Raw genomic sequence first — 16,909 nt, forward strand, 5'->3', positions numbered from 1 at the left:
AAGAATACGCAGAGTACTCTACTAGAATCTCAAGTATGAAGAAAGTTGTTTCTTACCTTGTAACTGTGGCCCTTTTGGCTTTGGCATCCTCCCTTGCTTCTGCCTATGACCCTAGTCCTTTGCAAGACTTTTGTGTTGCAATTAACAACACCAATTCTGCTGGTACGTACATAATCTTGTTATTATTAGCAGTAGTAGTATTATTATCACTTTCTTTTGAAATCATTATAAGTTCTACACATTGATGAAATTATGCTCGCCGGTTATATCATCTCTATCACATTTTTTTCCCCTACATGACAAGTTGTCAATTGCTACAGAATTATCTAATTTGTGACAATAACAAACTTTTCTATGTGCAGTTTTTGTGAATGGGAAATTTTGCAAGGACCCAACACTTGTCACAGCCAATGATTTTTTCTTCTCCGGACTCAATATTCCTGGAAACACAGCTACAAATAAAGTCGGATCAAGTGTCAATCTTGTGAACGTCGATAAATTACCAGGTCTCAACACTCTAGGCATATCTTTGGCTCGCCTTGACTTTGCACCATATGGTTTGAATCCACCTCACACTCACCCACGCGGAACTGAGCTTTTGGTTGTCATAGAGGGTACTCTCTTAGTAGGATTTGTCACATCCAATCCAAACAAACTCTTCACCAAAGTTCTAAACAAGGGAGACGTCTTTGTATTCCCTATTGGTCTCATTCACTTCCAATTCAACGTGGGGCAGACCAATGCCGTTGCCTTTGCTGGTCTTAGCAGTCAGAATCCTGGGTTGATCACCATAGCAAATGCAGTCTTCGGATCTAGTCCTCCAATCAATCCTGATGTTCTTGCCAAGGCCTTCCAGTTGGACAAGAATGTTGTTGAATATCTTCAGAAACAATTCTAGTCAAACCACAATTAGGAAAAATATTTGTAATAGGAATGAACCATTACATAGCAGAGTTTGATTAAAATTTGCCTGGTTTCCCAACCTGTATTGCCATTAAAATATTTATTATAGGATAAAATTGTCTTATGATTTTTTGTTTGTGTCATGGTGTCATTGCAAATGCGGAGAAATTAGTGAACGACTAAATCTTGATTACACCTTTGATCCACAATGATTGAAATTACAAGAACTTACATATAAAACTGATCAAAATCGTATTAAAAATAGACAGAATTTTATAAATGGCAGCCCAAATTTAGGGCTCGGTAGCACCTATCTATGTAGAAACACAGTCCTAAATGTAACATTTAAGCAACAGTAGTGAATTTCTACAACACTATGGTCTAAAATTCATACTGAAGAAAAATGGAAAAAATTATACTAGGGAAAGTAGTTAACAAATGAAATATTAAAGCATTTAAATACAATTATTTGGGGAAATTACACAACAAGGCTAGAGTTTACACCTTGTTTCGAATAAGGCCTCAAAGTTTTTAATTTTGTCAATTAAAGTCCCAAACTTATAAAACATTTTGTCAATTAATTTTCTATTTTACTTTAATCAATTTCGATTTTCTAACAATCATTTTCTCACTTACAAAGAAACTCTCTCTCTAAACAAAGAGTTTTCTCTCTACACACTCTGTTCAATGACGGCCATATTGATTTATAAGCAAGCCTTAGGTTAGGTGAATTGAGAGTTTAATCCATGGTTTTCTCTTTTTATTTTTTCACTGATATTGCCCAGAACAACATTAAAAATATAATGTAGACTGAAATGGACCTTAAATTAAAAAAATTTCATAACTTTGGATCTTTAATTGATCAAATTAAAGACTTGAGACCTAATCTAAAACATGGTATACATTGTGGGCTTTTTATGTAATTTTCCACTTATTATTTTGTACTAGTTGCATGTGAAATATAAAACTATTTTGTAACGTGATATAATGTATGATTTATTCTCCAAAATGTACTGAAGATATTATTTCTAAAATTATTTTTCATCTCTCTATCTCTACAAATATATCATTCTATTATTTTGAGTTTTTATTTTTTTTGAAAAACTTAGGTGCATTTGATTGATATTATTCCATTTTTTTTTTGTGATAAAAAATGGAAATACTTTTTTTTTCTTCAAGTAATCTACATTATTCAAATTTTTGTATAATGTGTAATGGTTAATTTTTTATACAACTAAAACTTTTAAGTTCCAAAATTAATTATTTGAATTTCTCATTCTCTTAAGAAAATTATCATGATAACTAAACTTCATCACAAATTTATGATTGATATTACTCAAATAATTTATAGACACATTCAAATACATGATCATGTAAATTTTATTTTGATATAAACTCAAATTTTCACTTCTAAAAAATCTAAAAATTAACTAAAATCAAAACTATAAGAGGGATAGAGAGTGTACGTGATAACTCAAAACACACCACCAAAGTGTACCATCCAAAAGTAGGGACAAAAAAAAACAAAAAAATTCATCAATCTAAAGTAGAGTTGCAAGAAATAATGAGAGAGAGAGAGAGAGAGAGAGAGAGAGAGAGAGAGAGAGAATAATCACCTATTTTTTGGAAGAGAATGTGAGACAAATAAAAAAAAATTATATAAAAGAAAATGAGTAGAAGAATATTCAAAAGAAAATGTATAGTTGTATACATCTAATTATCCAAGTCATGTTATGTAATAGAATGACATTAAATGATTTAATAATTTCATAGGATAACATATAACAAACAAAGAAAACATAAAAAAATAGAATACAACCAAATCATATCAACCTAAAGTAGAGTTAAACATAAAAATTCATCAATCTAAATAAAAATCCACTAAAAGAAAGAATATATATATTGTAGGGACACGATTTTCAGACCAAACCCAAAATGTAAGGGATCTTGGCCAAGTGAACCCAGTATAATAAATTTGTAGAGAGTGGATCAAAGAGCTAGGCTTTAGTGCATGGATAACAATTAATATGGTTTTAGGTGATGAGCCAATAAGAATTGAACCTGGTTTGTGCAAGAAAGTTTGTCCTTAGCACAGTCCAAGGAGCTTTGTTCTAGTATATATTGGATGACAATGGTTACAGGAGTTGTTGAGATTGCTATAGTGTTTTCTCTTCTCCTTTTTTCATCCTCCCTCTTCTCTGGGATTTCTACCCTTATTTATATTACATCTCTCCCTTCGTCCTTACCCTACACGTAGACTACATGTGGACAGTTAATGGTTTATGCTGATACTTGTCCCATCAGCCCTCTCTAAAAGTCTTCTGGGGTGGCTATAAGGCTGACATAATACTGTTCAGAGGTCACTTCCTCATTAATGCGGTGGTAGCAGCTTTCCCTTAGTTATTTTTTAGTCCTTATCCCTCTTGTACGTTCATGATGCTCATTGCTATCATTAGAACTTCCTGAAAGGTCATCCTTGATCATTAGGATCTATACTAGATTTGCGTTTAGCTTTATCTGAGGAGATAGTACTCCTTGGACTTAGACCACTCATACTTCTCGGCCAAATCCCAAAATCCATGACCCCACGATAGCCCCTCAAAACTCTGGTTTTCTCCTCGCATTCGAGGAGAAAAGTGGGGTTTTGAATTCTTAAGAGTTGATTCTGCTTTGATCCTTTGATTTACACCTGTGGGAGTATCGTTTCACGCGCCCCATATTTATACTGTGAATTGCTCCTTTCAGAGCTTCCAATCTGAGGATTTGGTTATAATCTTGGGCCTGTCTTGACACTTAGTGAGAAACAAATAGATGTTGTGGAATGATAATTTCCCAAAGTATGTGGTCCGAGGACTGAGGCATGATCAAGTTTATAGTTTAAATACCTTGAAGAGGGATGTCATGAAGTGTTAACTTTCTCACATCATCTGGTCTGAGGACCGAGGCATGATTAAGTTATAGTTTAAACACTTTTAAGAGAGATGTCATGAAGTGTTAACTTTCTCACATTATTTGGTCTGAGGACCGATGCATGATTGAGTTATAGTTTAAACACTTTAAAGAGAGCTGCCATTATGTGTTAATTTCCCCAAAGCTAGAGGTCTGAGGACCCGGCATAGCTAAAACTCTTCTTAGCAGAAGGTCCGAGAACTCGGCATAACTAAAACTCTTCTTAGCAGGAGGTCTGTGGACCCGACATAGCTAAGACTCTTCTTAGCAGTAGGTTTGTGGGACCTGAGGTAGCTAAGGCTCTTCTTAGCAGGAGGTCCGAGGACCCAGCATAGCTAAGACTCTTTTTAACACTTAACAGGAGGTCTGTGGGACCTGATGTAGCTAAGGCTCTTCTTAACAGGAGGTTCGAGGACCCGGCATAGCTAAGACTCTTCTTAGCAGGAGGTTCGAGGACCTGTCATAGCTAAGACTCTTTTTAACACTTAGCAGGAGGTCTATGGGACCTGAGGTAGCTAAGGCTCTTTTTAGCAGGAGGTCCGAGGACCCAGCATAGTTAAGACTCCTCTTAGCAGGAGGTCTAAGGATCCGGCATAGCTAAGGCTCTTTTTAACACTTAGCAGGAGGTCTGTGGGACTTGACGTAGCTAAGGTTCTTCTTAGCAGGAGGTTCGAGGACCCGGCATAGCTAAGACTTTTCTTAGCAGGAGGTCTGTGGACCCGATATAGCTAAGACTCTTCTTAGCAGGAGGTTTGAGGACCCGACATAGCTAAGACTCTTTTAACACTTTAATAAATGCCAGTGTGTGTTAATTTCCCCACAGCAGGAGGTTTGAGGACCCGGCATAGCTAAGGTTCTGTTTAAACACTTCTAAGGATGCCAGTGTGTGTTAATTTTTCCAAAGCAGGAGGTCCAAGAACTTGGCATAGCTAAGGTTCTGTTTAACCACTTCAATAGATGTTAGTGTGTGTTAATTTTCTCAAAGCAGGAGGTCCGAGGACCCAGCATAGCTAAGGTTATTTTTAGTAGGAGGTCTGTAGACCCGATATAGCTAAGACTCTTCTTAGTAGAAGGTCCGAGGACCCGACATAGCAAAGACTCTTTTAACACTTTAATAGATGTTAATGTATGTTAATTTTCCCACAGTAGGAGGTCCGAGGACCCGTCATAGCTAAGGTTCTGTTTAACCACTTCTAAAGATGTCAGTGTGTGTTAATTTCCCCAAAGCAGGAGGTCCAAGGACCCGACATAGTTAAGGATTTGTTTAACCACTTCTAAAGATGCTAGTGTGTGTTAATTTTCTCAAAGTAGGAGGTTTGAGGACCCGGCATAACTAAGGTTCTGTTTAACCACTTCTAAAGATGCCAGTGTATGTTAATTTCCCCAAAGCAGGAGGTTTGAGGACCCGACATAGCTAAGGTTCTGTTTAACCACTTCAATAGATTATAAGATATCAATATATACCTTCAAGAACAAGCCCCGCTGCAAAGCCCCTTTGAATTGCTTATATGTTGCTGCCACTTCCTCTAATGGAGGTTCAGTGAACTCGGCCACCAAATTCTCGAGGACTTGGCCCTTGACAAAGGTACGAGGCGTGTACTTGATGTCAAAAGCCCCCAGAACTGTGCCCCATTCAGGAATCCTCCTCGTATAATCTGCACTTTGTATTATAGACTTGAGCGGAAGCTAAGTTAGGACAACAACTGTGTGCCTCACGTAGTTACTTGCTTATATAATAAACTGGCCACCATAATGGCTTTCTCCAAGAACTCTTACTGATGGGGGCCTAATCCTATCATATTTAACCGTTGCACTCACTATCACACAAGCTCTCCCCACAGACGGCGCCAATTGTAGGGACACGGTTTTCAGACCAAGCCCAAAATGTAAGGGATCTTGGCCCAGTGAACCCAGTACAATAAATTTGTAGAGAGTGGGTCAAAGAGCTAGGTTTTAGTGCATGAATAACAGTTAATATGGTTTTAGATGATGAGCCAACAAGAATTGAACTCGGTTTGTGCAAGAAAGTTTGTTCTCGGCACAGTCCGAGGAGCTCTGTTCTAGTATATATTGGATGACAATGGTTACAGGATTTGTTGAGATTGCTATAGTGCTTTCTCTTCTCCTTTTTCCACCCTCCCTCTTCTCTGGGATCTCTACCCTTATTTATATTACATCTCTCCCTTGATCCTTACCCTACACGTGGACTACATGTGGACATTTGATGATTTATACTGATACTTGTCCCATCAGCCCCCTCTAAAAGTCTTTTGGGGTGGCTGTAAGGTTGCCATAATATTGTTCAGAGGTCACTTCCTCATTAATGCGGTGGTAACAGCTTTCCCTTAGTTATTTTTGAGTCCTTATCCCTCATGTACGTTCATAATGCTCGTTGCTATCATTAGAACTTCCTGAAAGGTCATCTTTGATCATTAAGATTTATACCAGATTTGTGTTTAGCTTTATCTGAGGAGATAGTACTCCTCGGACTCGGACCACCCATGCTTCTCGGCCAAATCCCAAAATCCATGACCCCACACACACACACACACACACACACACACACACACACACACATATATATATATATATATATAGAGAGAGAGAGAGAGAGAGAGTATTCACCTTTTTGTATGAGCAAAATATGGATTGAATGGAAGAGAAAATAACAAACTTTTATAGTAAAAAAAAACTCAGAGAAGAAGAGTCAAAATAAAAGGAAGATGAAGGGGTGGAGAAGGTGTAATTGTTAGAGAAGGTATAATTGTAAAATAGGAAATTAATAAGGAGAAAAATTATTAAAAAGGCGGGAGAAAATATTGAAAATAGGTTGATGATGTGACGATGATAATGCCTATATTATTGAAACTTGAATTTTAACATAATCTTTGGAATATTTATTATTTTTATTTCATTTTTAGAGCCCCTATCTCTAATTTCTAATGCCTAATTTTTAGCCCAAAACTAAAGAGTTTGGCCCAAAAAATTTTGTGGAAAAAAAATCAACCCAAAACTAAAAAGCAACCTACAAAAAGAATACATTTAAGGCACAATTGGTCCGAAATTGACCAAATTAGAACAAAGTGAACCAAATGGATAGAAGTGGACCTAATTGGACAAAGTGGACTGAATGGACCTAAGTGGACAAAATGTGACCGTATTGGACTGAATAACATCAAAGTGGACCGAAGTTTACCAAATGAACCGAAAGGACTGAAGTGGATCAAATTGGACTGAAGTGAACCAAATAGAACGAACTAGACTGAAGTGGATAGAATAGGACCGAATAGACTCAAATAGATGGAATGGACTAAATGAACCGATAAGATAGAATTGGATCAAATGGTTGGAATAAGACCAAATGGACCTAAGTAGATGGAACGGACCAAAGTGGACAGAATAAGACTAAATTGAACTGATAAGACCGAATTGGATCGAATGGACCGAATAAGTTTAAATTGGACTAAATAGAGCGAAATGGACCAATTAACCAAATAAGAACAAATTGGACCAAGTGAATGGACTAAAGTTGAATAAAATGGATCAAATAAAAATGAATTGGAGAAAAGTGAAACGAATGGACTGAATGGATCAAAGTAGAGTAGCAACAATAAATACTACGTTTCAACTTTTAGATATTATATATAAATATAGATTTGTAAGACTTATATGTAGTATAATTTGTATTATAGTTAATGTGAAACTAATCGATTATGTCACTTTGTACAATTTTTAGTTAAAAAATGATATAGTTTAAAACTTTAAACGTTCTTTTTACTTTAAAATTTTAAATGAAAACATTCATAAAATGCATTATTTAAAAGATATTATTATTTGATTAAAGAAGAATGTTCATTGTGTCATGTATAAATTAACTCTAAACCATAATGTTTCTATATTGAATCTGCAGAAGCCACAATCATCTTGGGAATCGTAACATATTGAATGTTGTCATTAGCATCCATCATCCTTACAATGGTAACAGGCTATATTTCCTTCCACTAATGCTGCAAAAATTTCTCTATTATTTTTCTTCTTGTTTTTTTTCCATCTCTCTCTCTGGACAATACGCTGCAGCATTTTGATAATCTCGTAAATTATTTATTATACACAAAGTTTCGATCTGTTTTAGATTCAATAGCCTAATCAGGCTCAATAACAAGAATCGAATCTGTTAATACAAAACTGGTTTAACTTTGAGCTTGTATTTGAAATCTCAGCCAGAAATACAAAATTAGATGTAAAAAAGAAATGTATTTAGCTTACCGCAGTATTGTCCCACACTGCCTCCAGAAGAGGAAAACCAAGACGAGTTGGGCATTAAAAGATGGCATGTGTGACAGAAACACTCATACCTTTCTCGGCCTTTTGGCTAAGATCAAGTGTAGTATCTGTTCTTATCAGTTTAATATCTGATATGTGGGTCATCGGCCCACACGATATTAAATTTATTTCTTGAGGGGAAGAGCCCACCACAGTAGCTTGCTACTGGGGCTCTTAAGCGTCGCCCAAGCGTTGCACTATAGCTCGGTCCTGGCGCACCCCACCCAATTCTAGTTCAAAGCTCCGCATATTTGCATTATGTGGATGACCCAAATTTTCTGTAGCCATTAAGCTTTCTGTATGTTAGTGACAGCCGCATCAAAAGTGTAGAATGAAGGTAGAGATGATTTTGATTCTAGAATGCTGATTAATAAGTGCTCAAGTATTTGAAACTTAATTTATTGTTGACCGTCTGATGTGTGTAGCATCCAACTATGTCCAATGATCCATGTAGAGTGCATCTGCATCCTTCGAGTCTTTGTGAAAGTAAATGCAATTATTCCAATAGCATCCGAGTTGTCTGAAAATATCAGACAAGTTATTGAACAGTTGTCTGAAGTGTAAGCCAATTATTGTACTCACCATGTAAAGTCTGATTGTACGCATTATTGTACAAGAAGAGTCATCAGAGCCTTTCGTAGTAATTAAGAAAGGGGAAGAGTGTGAAGTGAAATAGCAAACGTTGACAGTCTCTTGCCTAGTTGCCTTTACAATGTTGAATCAATTAAAATTGTGTTTTCGTATAACTCCCTAGTTCCTGTTGCTTCATTTGACTTGAGGTGCAACACAAGTCTCATAGTGCAATAGTACATGAATAGATGTCTCAACAATGCATGGATATGTACAACTTTTTAAATTCGAGGATCTATATCTTTTTACGAAGTGTGGTATGACTAGCACCATACTGATTACAAGAATCCACCAAGCTTCAGGCGTGCATATCTCATCCTTCCATTTAGTTAATGAGGTTGTGATATTCTTCTTTGTGTAATGATGGCAAAGAGATGTCATCTGCTAGTAAAAAAAAAGCCATACAATACATCAAGATATTTTCTTATGGTCATGTTTTATAGTAAATCTTTAGATTTTTTGACTTGATCTATAGTTGGCGTGTAGTTGATTGGTACTAGAGTAATCTGAACCGGAACTCGTTGTTGTATCGGACGATCCGATCCAACTCGTTTCGGATCATCTAGTTGCGGACCGCCGAGAGTGGATCCATGTTGAGAGAGAGAGAGAGAGAGAGTTGAGATTAGTGAGTAGTATTGAAAATGGATGCTAGTATTAGAAGGAGAGAGATGGCATGTTAAGAGACTGTCATTTTTTTAAAATGACTAAACCAAGTAGGTGTTGTTTTTTTTATTTATTTATTTTTTTAATGGTACTTTACTTCTTAGAAATCAAGTACCATGTAAATTTTTTAAATTAATATTTGGTTATATTTCTCAATTTTTTAAGGAGCAATTATGTGAATTTGGTTTGAAAAAACATCTCAATCCTATCATTATTAAAACTTTGAGAAGTGAACAGGAGTTCCTTCTTCTTTTGGGAAGGTGTTGGGGTTTTTTTTTTAATGGTACTTTACTTCTTAGAAATAAAGTACCATGTAAATTTTTTAAATTAATATTTGGTTATATTTTTCAATTTTTTAAGGAGCAATTATGTGAATTTGGTTTGAAAAAACATCTCAATCCTATCATTATTAAAACTTTGTGAAGTGAACAGGAGTTCCTTCTTCTTTTGAGAATTTGTTTTCCTCTGTAGAACTATCAATAAATGCCTTCAATTATATATATTTTTCTAATAACCGTAGACTAGGCAACTCTATAACTTATAACCTAATTAAACATGCAAGACATATTAGTGGTTCTATTGTGTGGATGGAGTCTATATCTTCGCAACTTACTGGTGTACATTTAGCCAATTTTGGCTGATTTCTTTTTTATGAAAGTTCATGATGTTTCTTCTAAAAAAAATAAAAAATAAAAAAATAACAATCCAATGGTCTGGAATTTTTTTTTTTTTTGACTATTTGACTTGTACCGTACTGGGTTAAACCCAAACATGACCAACCGATTTTTTTGCCAAGTCTACCTTTTAAGCCAAATTGTAGGACCATTTCAAGTTCAATTTTGACAAAATTTCAATATGTATGATTTATATATGGACCAATCAGAAAAGGCTTGAAGACACAGTTTAGCTCACCAATGGGGAAAGCTAAGGAATTTTCAAGTGGAAGGATCACATATTCACATTCATTGCATCTCCTTTCGAAAGGGCTTTTTTAAATATATCACATTAAGTGGAGATGATGTTATTAAAAAGGCTTTTTTAAATATACTATAATTAGTTGACTAATTTGAAAATATTAAGAATAAAAAAAAAATAATGTACACGTTCATTCTATGGAAATAAATGTAACATGTTACATTAAGTTTAAATTATTATATAAGTTTAGAATTGTAGCTTTCGCCCCCCCCCCAAATATAAGTATAATATGTAAGGTTGAAATTTATCAACCATTTTGTTGGCTTTATTCCGTGCCAATTTGCTTGTAATTCAGCACTTAGAAACCCTGTATTTAGGTGAGATTCATATAAGGGTAGTGTGTGAGAGAGTATGAAGAAATGTTCAAGAATGTGCAGTAAAGCAGGGACTTGCGGCTGGATCTTGCAGGTGGCTCGCGACTTGCATGCCGCCAGATGATGCACACGAGTGAAGCATGCTGAGAAGTTGAACAGTCACGCCAACTGGAGCATTGCAGGACAAAAAGTCCAGTCTGGCCATTTTGTTTGCTCGCGACTTGAACTCGCGACTCAGTCAAGTCGCGAGGCCAAGCTGCTAGCCAGCGCTGTTTGGGAAAATTTGACTCTTCGCATTCCTTTCTGACCCCAGTATAGATACCCCTTATACCCACGAAATGTAGAGAGCTTCCAAAGAGAATTTTGAGAGAAAAACCCTAGAGAAAAACAAGATTGACTCATCCATAATCTTCACATAGAGACTCTTCAAATTCCTCTACTCTCTTCCTCTCCATTGTTACATCATTGAGAGGTACATTACCAAAACCTTTTTTCATCGTACCCATATCTGTGAGAAGGTTGTTTGGTGCTTTGGGAAGCAGTTAAGAAGGGACCAATTTCACATTGGTTGATGCTATGGGCTGTAGCGGAATCCGGTAAGCTAAAGAAGAAATAGGTTCGGCACAACCTCGTTGGAGTAGCAGCTTGGAGGGCTTAGGTACACTGGGTAGATTAGGCTTGGAGGGTCTTTTGTTGTCCATGTATCCCAACTACATTCTTTACTGGATTATTGACCGCTTGGAGGGCAGCGGAGAGGTTTTACGCCGAGGACTTTGGTTTTCTCTTCGATAACACATCGTTGTGTTGTCCTTGTGTTTGCATCTCTCTTCCCTTAATCATTGCCATTTAATTTCTGCTGTGGATGTGATTTTATTTGGTTTAGATTTTGTTATCAATTCTGTTTTTAGCTTATCTACATTTTCCGCACGTACATCGTTTGTTAATAAGCTTGAATTGGTAATTTGTAATTTGGGGGTCTAAACGTTCAAATGTATTTTTACACGTTTTTGAACTTTCATAATACTTATATTATTGAAACTGAAATTTTAAGGTAATTCTTTGCATATTTATTATTTTTATTGCATTTTTAGAGCCCCTATCTCTAATTTCTAATTCCTTTTTTTTTAGGTCAAACACTAAAGAGTTTGGCTCAAAAAAAAATTTCAGCCCAAAACTGAAAATGCAACCTACAAAAGGAAAAAAAAAAATGTAAGACTCACTTAATCCAAAATAGACTAAATATAAGTGGACTAAATCAACCAGAGTGGATCGAAATAGATTGAAGGGGACCAAATAAGACTAAGTTGGATTGAGGAGAAACAATTGGACAAAGGTGGATTGAGTTGGATCAAGTGGATTGAATAGACAAAAGTGGACCGAAATCAACCAAACAGACTGAGGTGGACTGAATTGGTACAAATAAGACCAAAGTGAAACTGAGTTAGACCAATTGGACAGAGTGCAACGAATTGGACTTAATAAGACTAATTTGGACTGAAGTGAACTGAATGGACTGATGTGGACGGAGTAGTCGGAATAGGACTAAATGGACTGAAGTGAACGGAATTGAACTGAAATGGACTGAATAAGACGGAAGTGGACGAAATAGACTGAACTAGACTAAATGGACCGAATATGACTGAAATGGATCAAATGGACCAAAAAAGACCAAATGAACCGAGTAAGACTGAAGTGTACCGAATAATGCCAAGTGGACCAAACTAGATGGAATGGGCCGAATTCAACCAAAAAGGGTTGCTTTGGCCTCAACTACAAGAGGATCCTAAACATCAATAAAGTCATGAATTTGGACCGAAGTGAACTGAATGGACTGATGTGGACCGAGTAGCCGGAATAGGACCAAATAGACTGAATAAGACCTTATTGGACTGAAGTGAACGAATTGAACTGAAATGAACTGAATAAGACTGAAGTAGACCGAATAGACTGAAGTAGAATGAATGGACCGAATAAGACTGAATTGGATCAAATGGACCAAATAAGACCAAATGAACCGAGTAAGACCGAAGTGTACCAAATAATGCCAAGTGGACCAAAGTAGATGGAATGGGCCGAGTTCAACCAAAAAGGGTTGCTTTGGCCTCAACTATAAGAGGATCCTAAACATCAATGAAGTCATGACTTCTCCCTTATAATTTTGCTTTGTCATCACTAACACTGATGGTTAAAATGAAGTTAACTTTAACAAAAAGGAGTAGAGGTGGGTTCCAACAAATGTCTACAAAATCCCAAGATGTAGATAATCATTATATATTTTGTTGCCAAAGACCTTGTCGTTGAATTGACACCTCCCTATGTACAAAGTGTTTGAGGGACTGGGGGAAAAGGGTTTGAGCTACGGGAATGGCAACAATTTGTAATTATTTCTCAAAAAATTATGTATTTTGTTTATTTGTCAAAGTAAGAACAAAGGATGGACAACTTCCTTCTTCTGATTGTCTTATATAGAATGTTGTTCCTTTTCATTCGTATTATACCACAACAATCTGCTACGAATAATGTAAAGTTTCTTGCGTCTTCTTTTGAGAACTTCCAACTTTTCTTGTGATTCTATCATAAGGCTCATCCATCAATGATGGAGTCAAAACTGCATATCAAAAAATCTGGAAGGCCTCGGTGAATTGATCCAGGTAGTTTTTGTTACTGGTGATCGTCAAATCACTTCATAATATTGAAACTTTCAATCTTTCACTTGTTAAAGAAGAATGTTCCTGTGTCGTGTATAAACTCTAAACCATGTTTCTATATTGAATCTACAGTAGACACAATCATCTTGAGAATTGTAACACATTGAATGTCGTTATTAGCATCCATCATCCTTGCAATGGTAGCAGGCTACATTAATGCAGCAAAAAAATCATCTATTCTTTTTTTTTTTTTTTCTGGACAGCCTCTTACGCTGCATCATTTTGATAATCTCGTAAATTATTTATAATACACAAAGTTTTGATCTGTTTAAGACTCAATAGCCTTATCAGGTTCAATCACAAGAATCGTATCTGTTAATACAAAACTGGTTTAACTTTGAGCTTTGCATTTGACATCTCAGCCCGAAATACAAAATTAGATGTAAAAAAGAAGTGTATATAGCTTACCGCAGTATTGTCCCACACTGCCTCCAGAAGAGGAAAACCAGGACGAGGTGGACATTAAAAGATGGCATGTGTGACAGAAACATTCATACCTTTCTCGGCCTTTTGGCTAAGATCAAGTGTAGTATCTGTTCTTATCAGTTTAATATCTGATATGTGGGTCATCGGCCCACATGATATTAAATTTATTTCTTGAGGGGTAGAGTCCATCACACTAGCTTGCTACTGGGGCTCTTAAGCGTCGCCCATGCGTTGCACTATAGCTCGGGCCTGGCGCACCCCACCCAATTCTAGTTCAAACATTGATCAACTGATACATTGGAAGTCCCAGAATCCCTACTCTTCTATTTACTTAAACAATTGCATTTTTAAAGACGATGATTGTTTTTTAAATTTTAAGCCAACAATTATTGACTTATTTTGATACTCGGTTATGGACTTATAATTTCATAACCATTTTTATTCATACAAAGATGATGGCATGGTTACTACCTATGAAGCACGGGTGCGTTTCGGGACTCAATACCGGTGCAGGATTCGGCAATTTTTGAAAAAGGTGGGTGTGGGTGTGGTGGGACTCGGCAATTAAGAAATTATTAAAAATATTTTTATATAAAAAAATTCAAATAAATGGTAGAATTTATTATTAAAAAACAATTATTTATGATTTGTTTTTAATAAAATCAATACTTTTGATAATTGTAAACAAAAAACCACATTTCAAGTAGGTTCCTTTACTCATTTTCCAATTCACAAGCCCACCCACATTAAATAATTGACATTCTCACCTACTTAATTTATGTTCTTTTATTACATACCTTTATTCTTCTTCCATCCATTTTTTTTGTCTTCTCATCTTCTTCTTCCTTCTCTTTTTTTTTTTTTTTTCCTCTCACAGGGCCACATGAAGCAGAAGAATGGCAGCCGCTGCCCATTTTGGACTCTTTCAGCCGGAATCGGCTGTATCGGCCTGTTTTGGTGGCCGTTTCAGCCGTATCGGCATGTTTTGGTGGCTGTTTCGGCCGTATTGTTTCCTGTTTCTGCTGGAATCTGCCGGAATCAGCCCAAATTGGCGCGAATTTGGCCAAGTTGACGCGAATCGGCGCGATTCAAAAAAAAAAGGGAGATTCGGCGAGTCGGACACTGGATGCCACGTCGGACTCCGGTATGGCGACCTTGGAGCCACGTTGGTGCTTTCTAGGTTACTACCATTGCCATCACCCACTTCAGAATCTATATAGGTGAAGATCAGTGGAGATTAGTGAGTAGTACTGAAGTGGGTACTAGTATTAGAAGGAGAGAGTTGGCATATTAAACGGCTGTCGTTTTTTGTCATTATGTTTGAAAAAGTATCTAAAAATATCAAATTTTTAGATATCTGTACTCTGTCGAAGTAAGGAAACATGACATATATGTTTGGAATAGATTCCGTTTTGATAGAGTTGAAAAAGCACTCTTTTGTTGAAATGTTTTATACATTTGTCCTATCTCAAGGCATTTTCTTAGACAAAAACTCTATTTTTTCCTCTTTTCACAGGGTAAATATTTCTTAGAATAAGAAGTGCGAATCAAACTCATGTTTGAATTCAAATTGAGACACTGCTGCAAATTCTTCCCCTCTATGATGAGTGTGTGTGTGTGTATATATCTCTTTTTTAGCGGAATTATTGAATTAATGATTATTGAATTATAAACTTAAGGATGCATGTATAAAAGACAGAGTAAGAGTCGCACAAATAACAATCCAATGGTCCAAAATTTTTTTGACACATACTCAATTTGATTTGTACCATACTCCGTTAAACCAAAACATGACCAGCCGATTTGTTTGCCGAGTCTACTTTTTAAGCCAAAATTGTAAGACCATTTCATGTCCAATTTTGACAAAATTTCAATATGTACGATTTATGGACCAATCAGAAAAGGTTTCGAGACACAATTTTGCTCTAGCAATAATGTGTGCAATAAACATATCCTTTCAAAGTTTGTGTATTTATAATCTTAAAGATAAAAAAACATAGATGACTTCTCCTTTATTATTTTTGCCGACTGCTACTATAAGCTTTGTCCTCACTAATGGTTGCATTGAAGTTAACTATAAAAAAAGGGGTACGGGTGGGTTCCAATAACTACTTCTTTTGGCCTTTGAACCTACAAAATCTCAAGTAGGCCTGACAATTTCTCACTGCCCTAACCCATCCCACCCCGCAAAAGTTTTTTCTTGCCTTGCAAAGGTGGTGGGGCAGGAATGGAGCAAGATTTGTTTTTTTCCTACACATTCGGGTGGGGTGAGGATGGGTTTAGGCTTTTTAGCCCTACCCCACTCTATTAGTATTAAAAGCTTAGTTTGAATTACTAAGTATTTAAATGCATGAATATTAAGATTTTCTTATTGTGATATTATCTTGTTAAACACTTAAGATAATATTATTTAGTCCTTATTAGAAATTATTTTGATAATTTAATTGTAATTTTAAGTATATTTATATTAACGAAACAAGTTTTAAAAAACTTTAATAGCTATGTAGCAAGGTGTGACATATTAATATGAAGCAAAGTTTTGCAATGCGGGGCGGGGCCTTGCGAAGCCCCAAGGGGTGGGGATGGGACAAGGAAATTTGCCTCGCCATGTAGGACGGGGCGAGAATGGGGCAAGACAAAACCGTGCAGAGCGGAGGTGAAGACCCCATCCTTCGGCCTCATCCCACCCCATTGCCATCCCTTATTCAAAGATGTTATATGATTATTATATATTTTGTTTATTTGTCAAAAAATAAAGGATTGACTATTTCCCTTTCTAATTGCTTTAAGAATGTTTTTCATTTTCATCCATGCTAGTCGCAAACCTACACAAACTATAGGAAAATGTAATATAATTATTTGATAAGAAAATAATGTAAAATTTGTAGGTTAAATAGTGCATGTGTTATATAAAAGTATTTTCTATTTTTATAAGTTTTATGTAATGGAAAATATAATGATTTTTGCATTCAACAACAATACATATTAGTATATATAGAAATGAAGATGATGTTATTA

The 16,909-nt window shown here is 36.0% G+C and overlaps 1 protein-coding gene and 2 non-coding genes across 3 annotated transcripts; all 3 read left to right on the top strand.

The window, feature by feature from the left end:
* Positions 1–931, top strand: LOC142625711 (germin-like protein subfamily 1 member 7). The gene is made up of 2 exons (XM_075799405.1): positions 1–162; positions 363–931. Exons 1-2 carry the CDS (start codon positions 36–38, stop codon positions 896–898), a joined length of 663 nt encoding a protein of 220 aa, XP_075655520.1. The 5' UTR covers positions 1–35; the 3' UTR covers positions 899–931.
* A 7,272-nt stretch (positions 932–8,203) lies between these two features.
* On the top strand, positions 8,204–8,399 carry LOC142626596 (U2 spliceosomal RNA). The gene has a single exon (XR_012842582.1). It is a non-coding gene; the product is annotated as a U2 spliceosomal RNA (small nuclear RNA).
* Positions 8,400–13,958: 5,559 nt separating this feature from the next.
* LOC142626569 (U2 spliceosomal RNA) lies at positions 13,959–14,154 on the top strand. Its single transcript, XR_012842564.1, has one exon. It is a non-coding gene; the product is annotated as a U2 spliceosomal RNA (small nuclear RNA).
* Positions 14,155–16,909: the final 2,755 nt, after the last annotated feature.

Source organism: Castanea sativa, chromosome 2 (assembly GCF_040712315.1).
Source record: "Castanea sativa cultivar Marrone di Chiusa Pesio chromosome 2, ASM4071231v1".
NCBI classification, from domain to species: domain Eukaryota; kingdom Viridiplantae; phylum Streptophyta; class Magnoliopsida; order Fagales; family Fagaceae; genus Castanea; species Castanea sativa.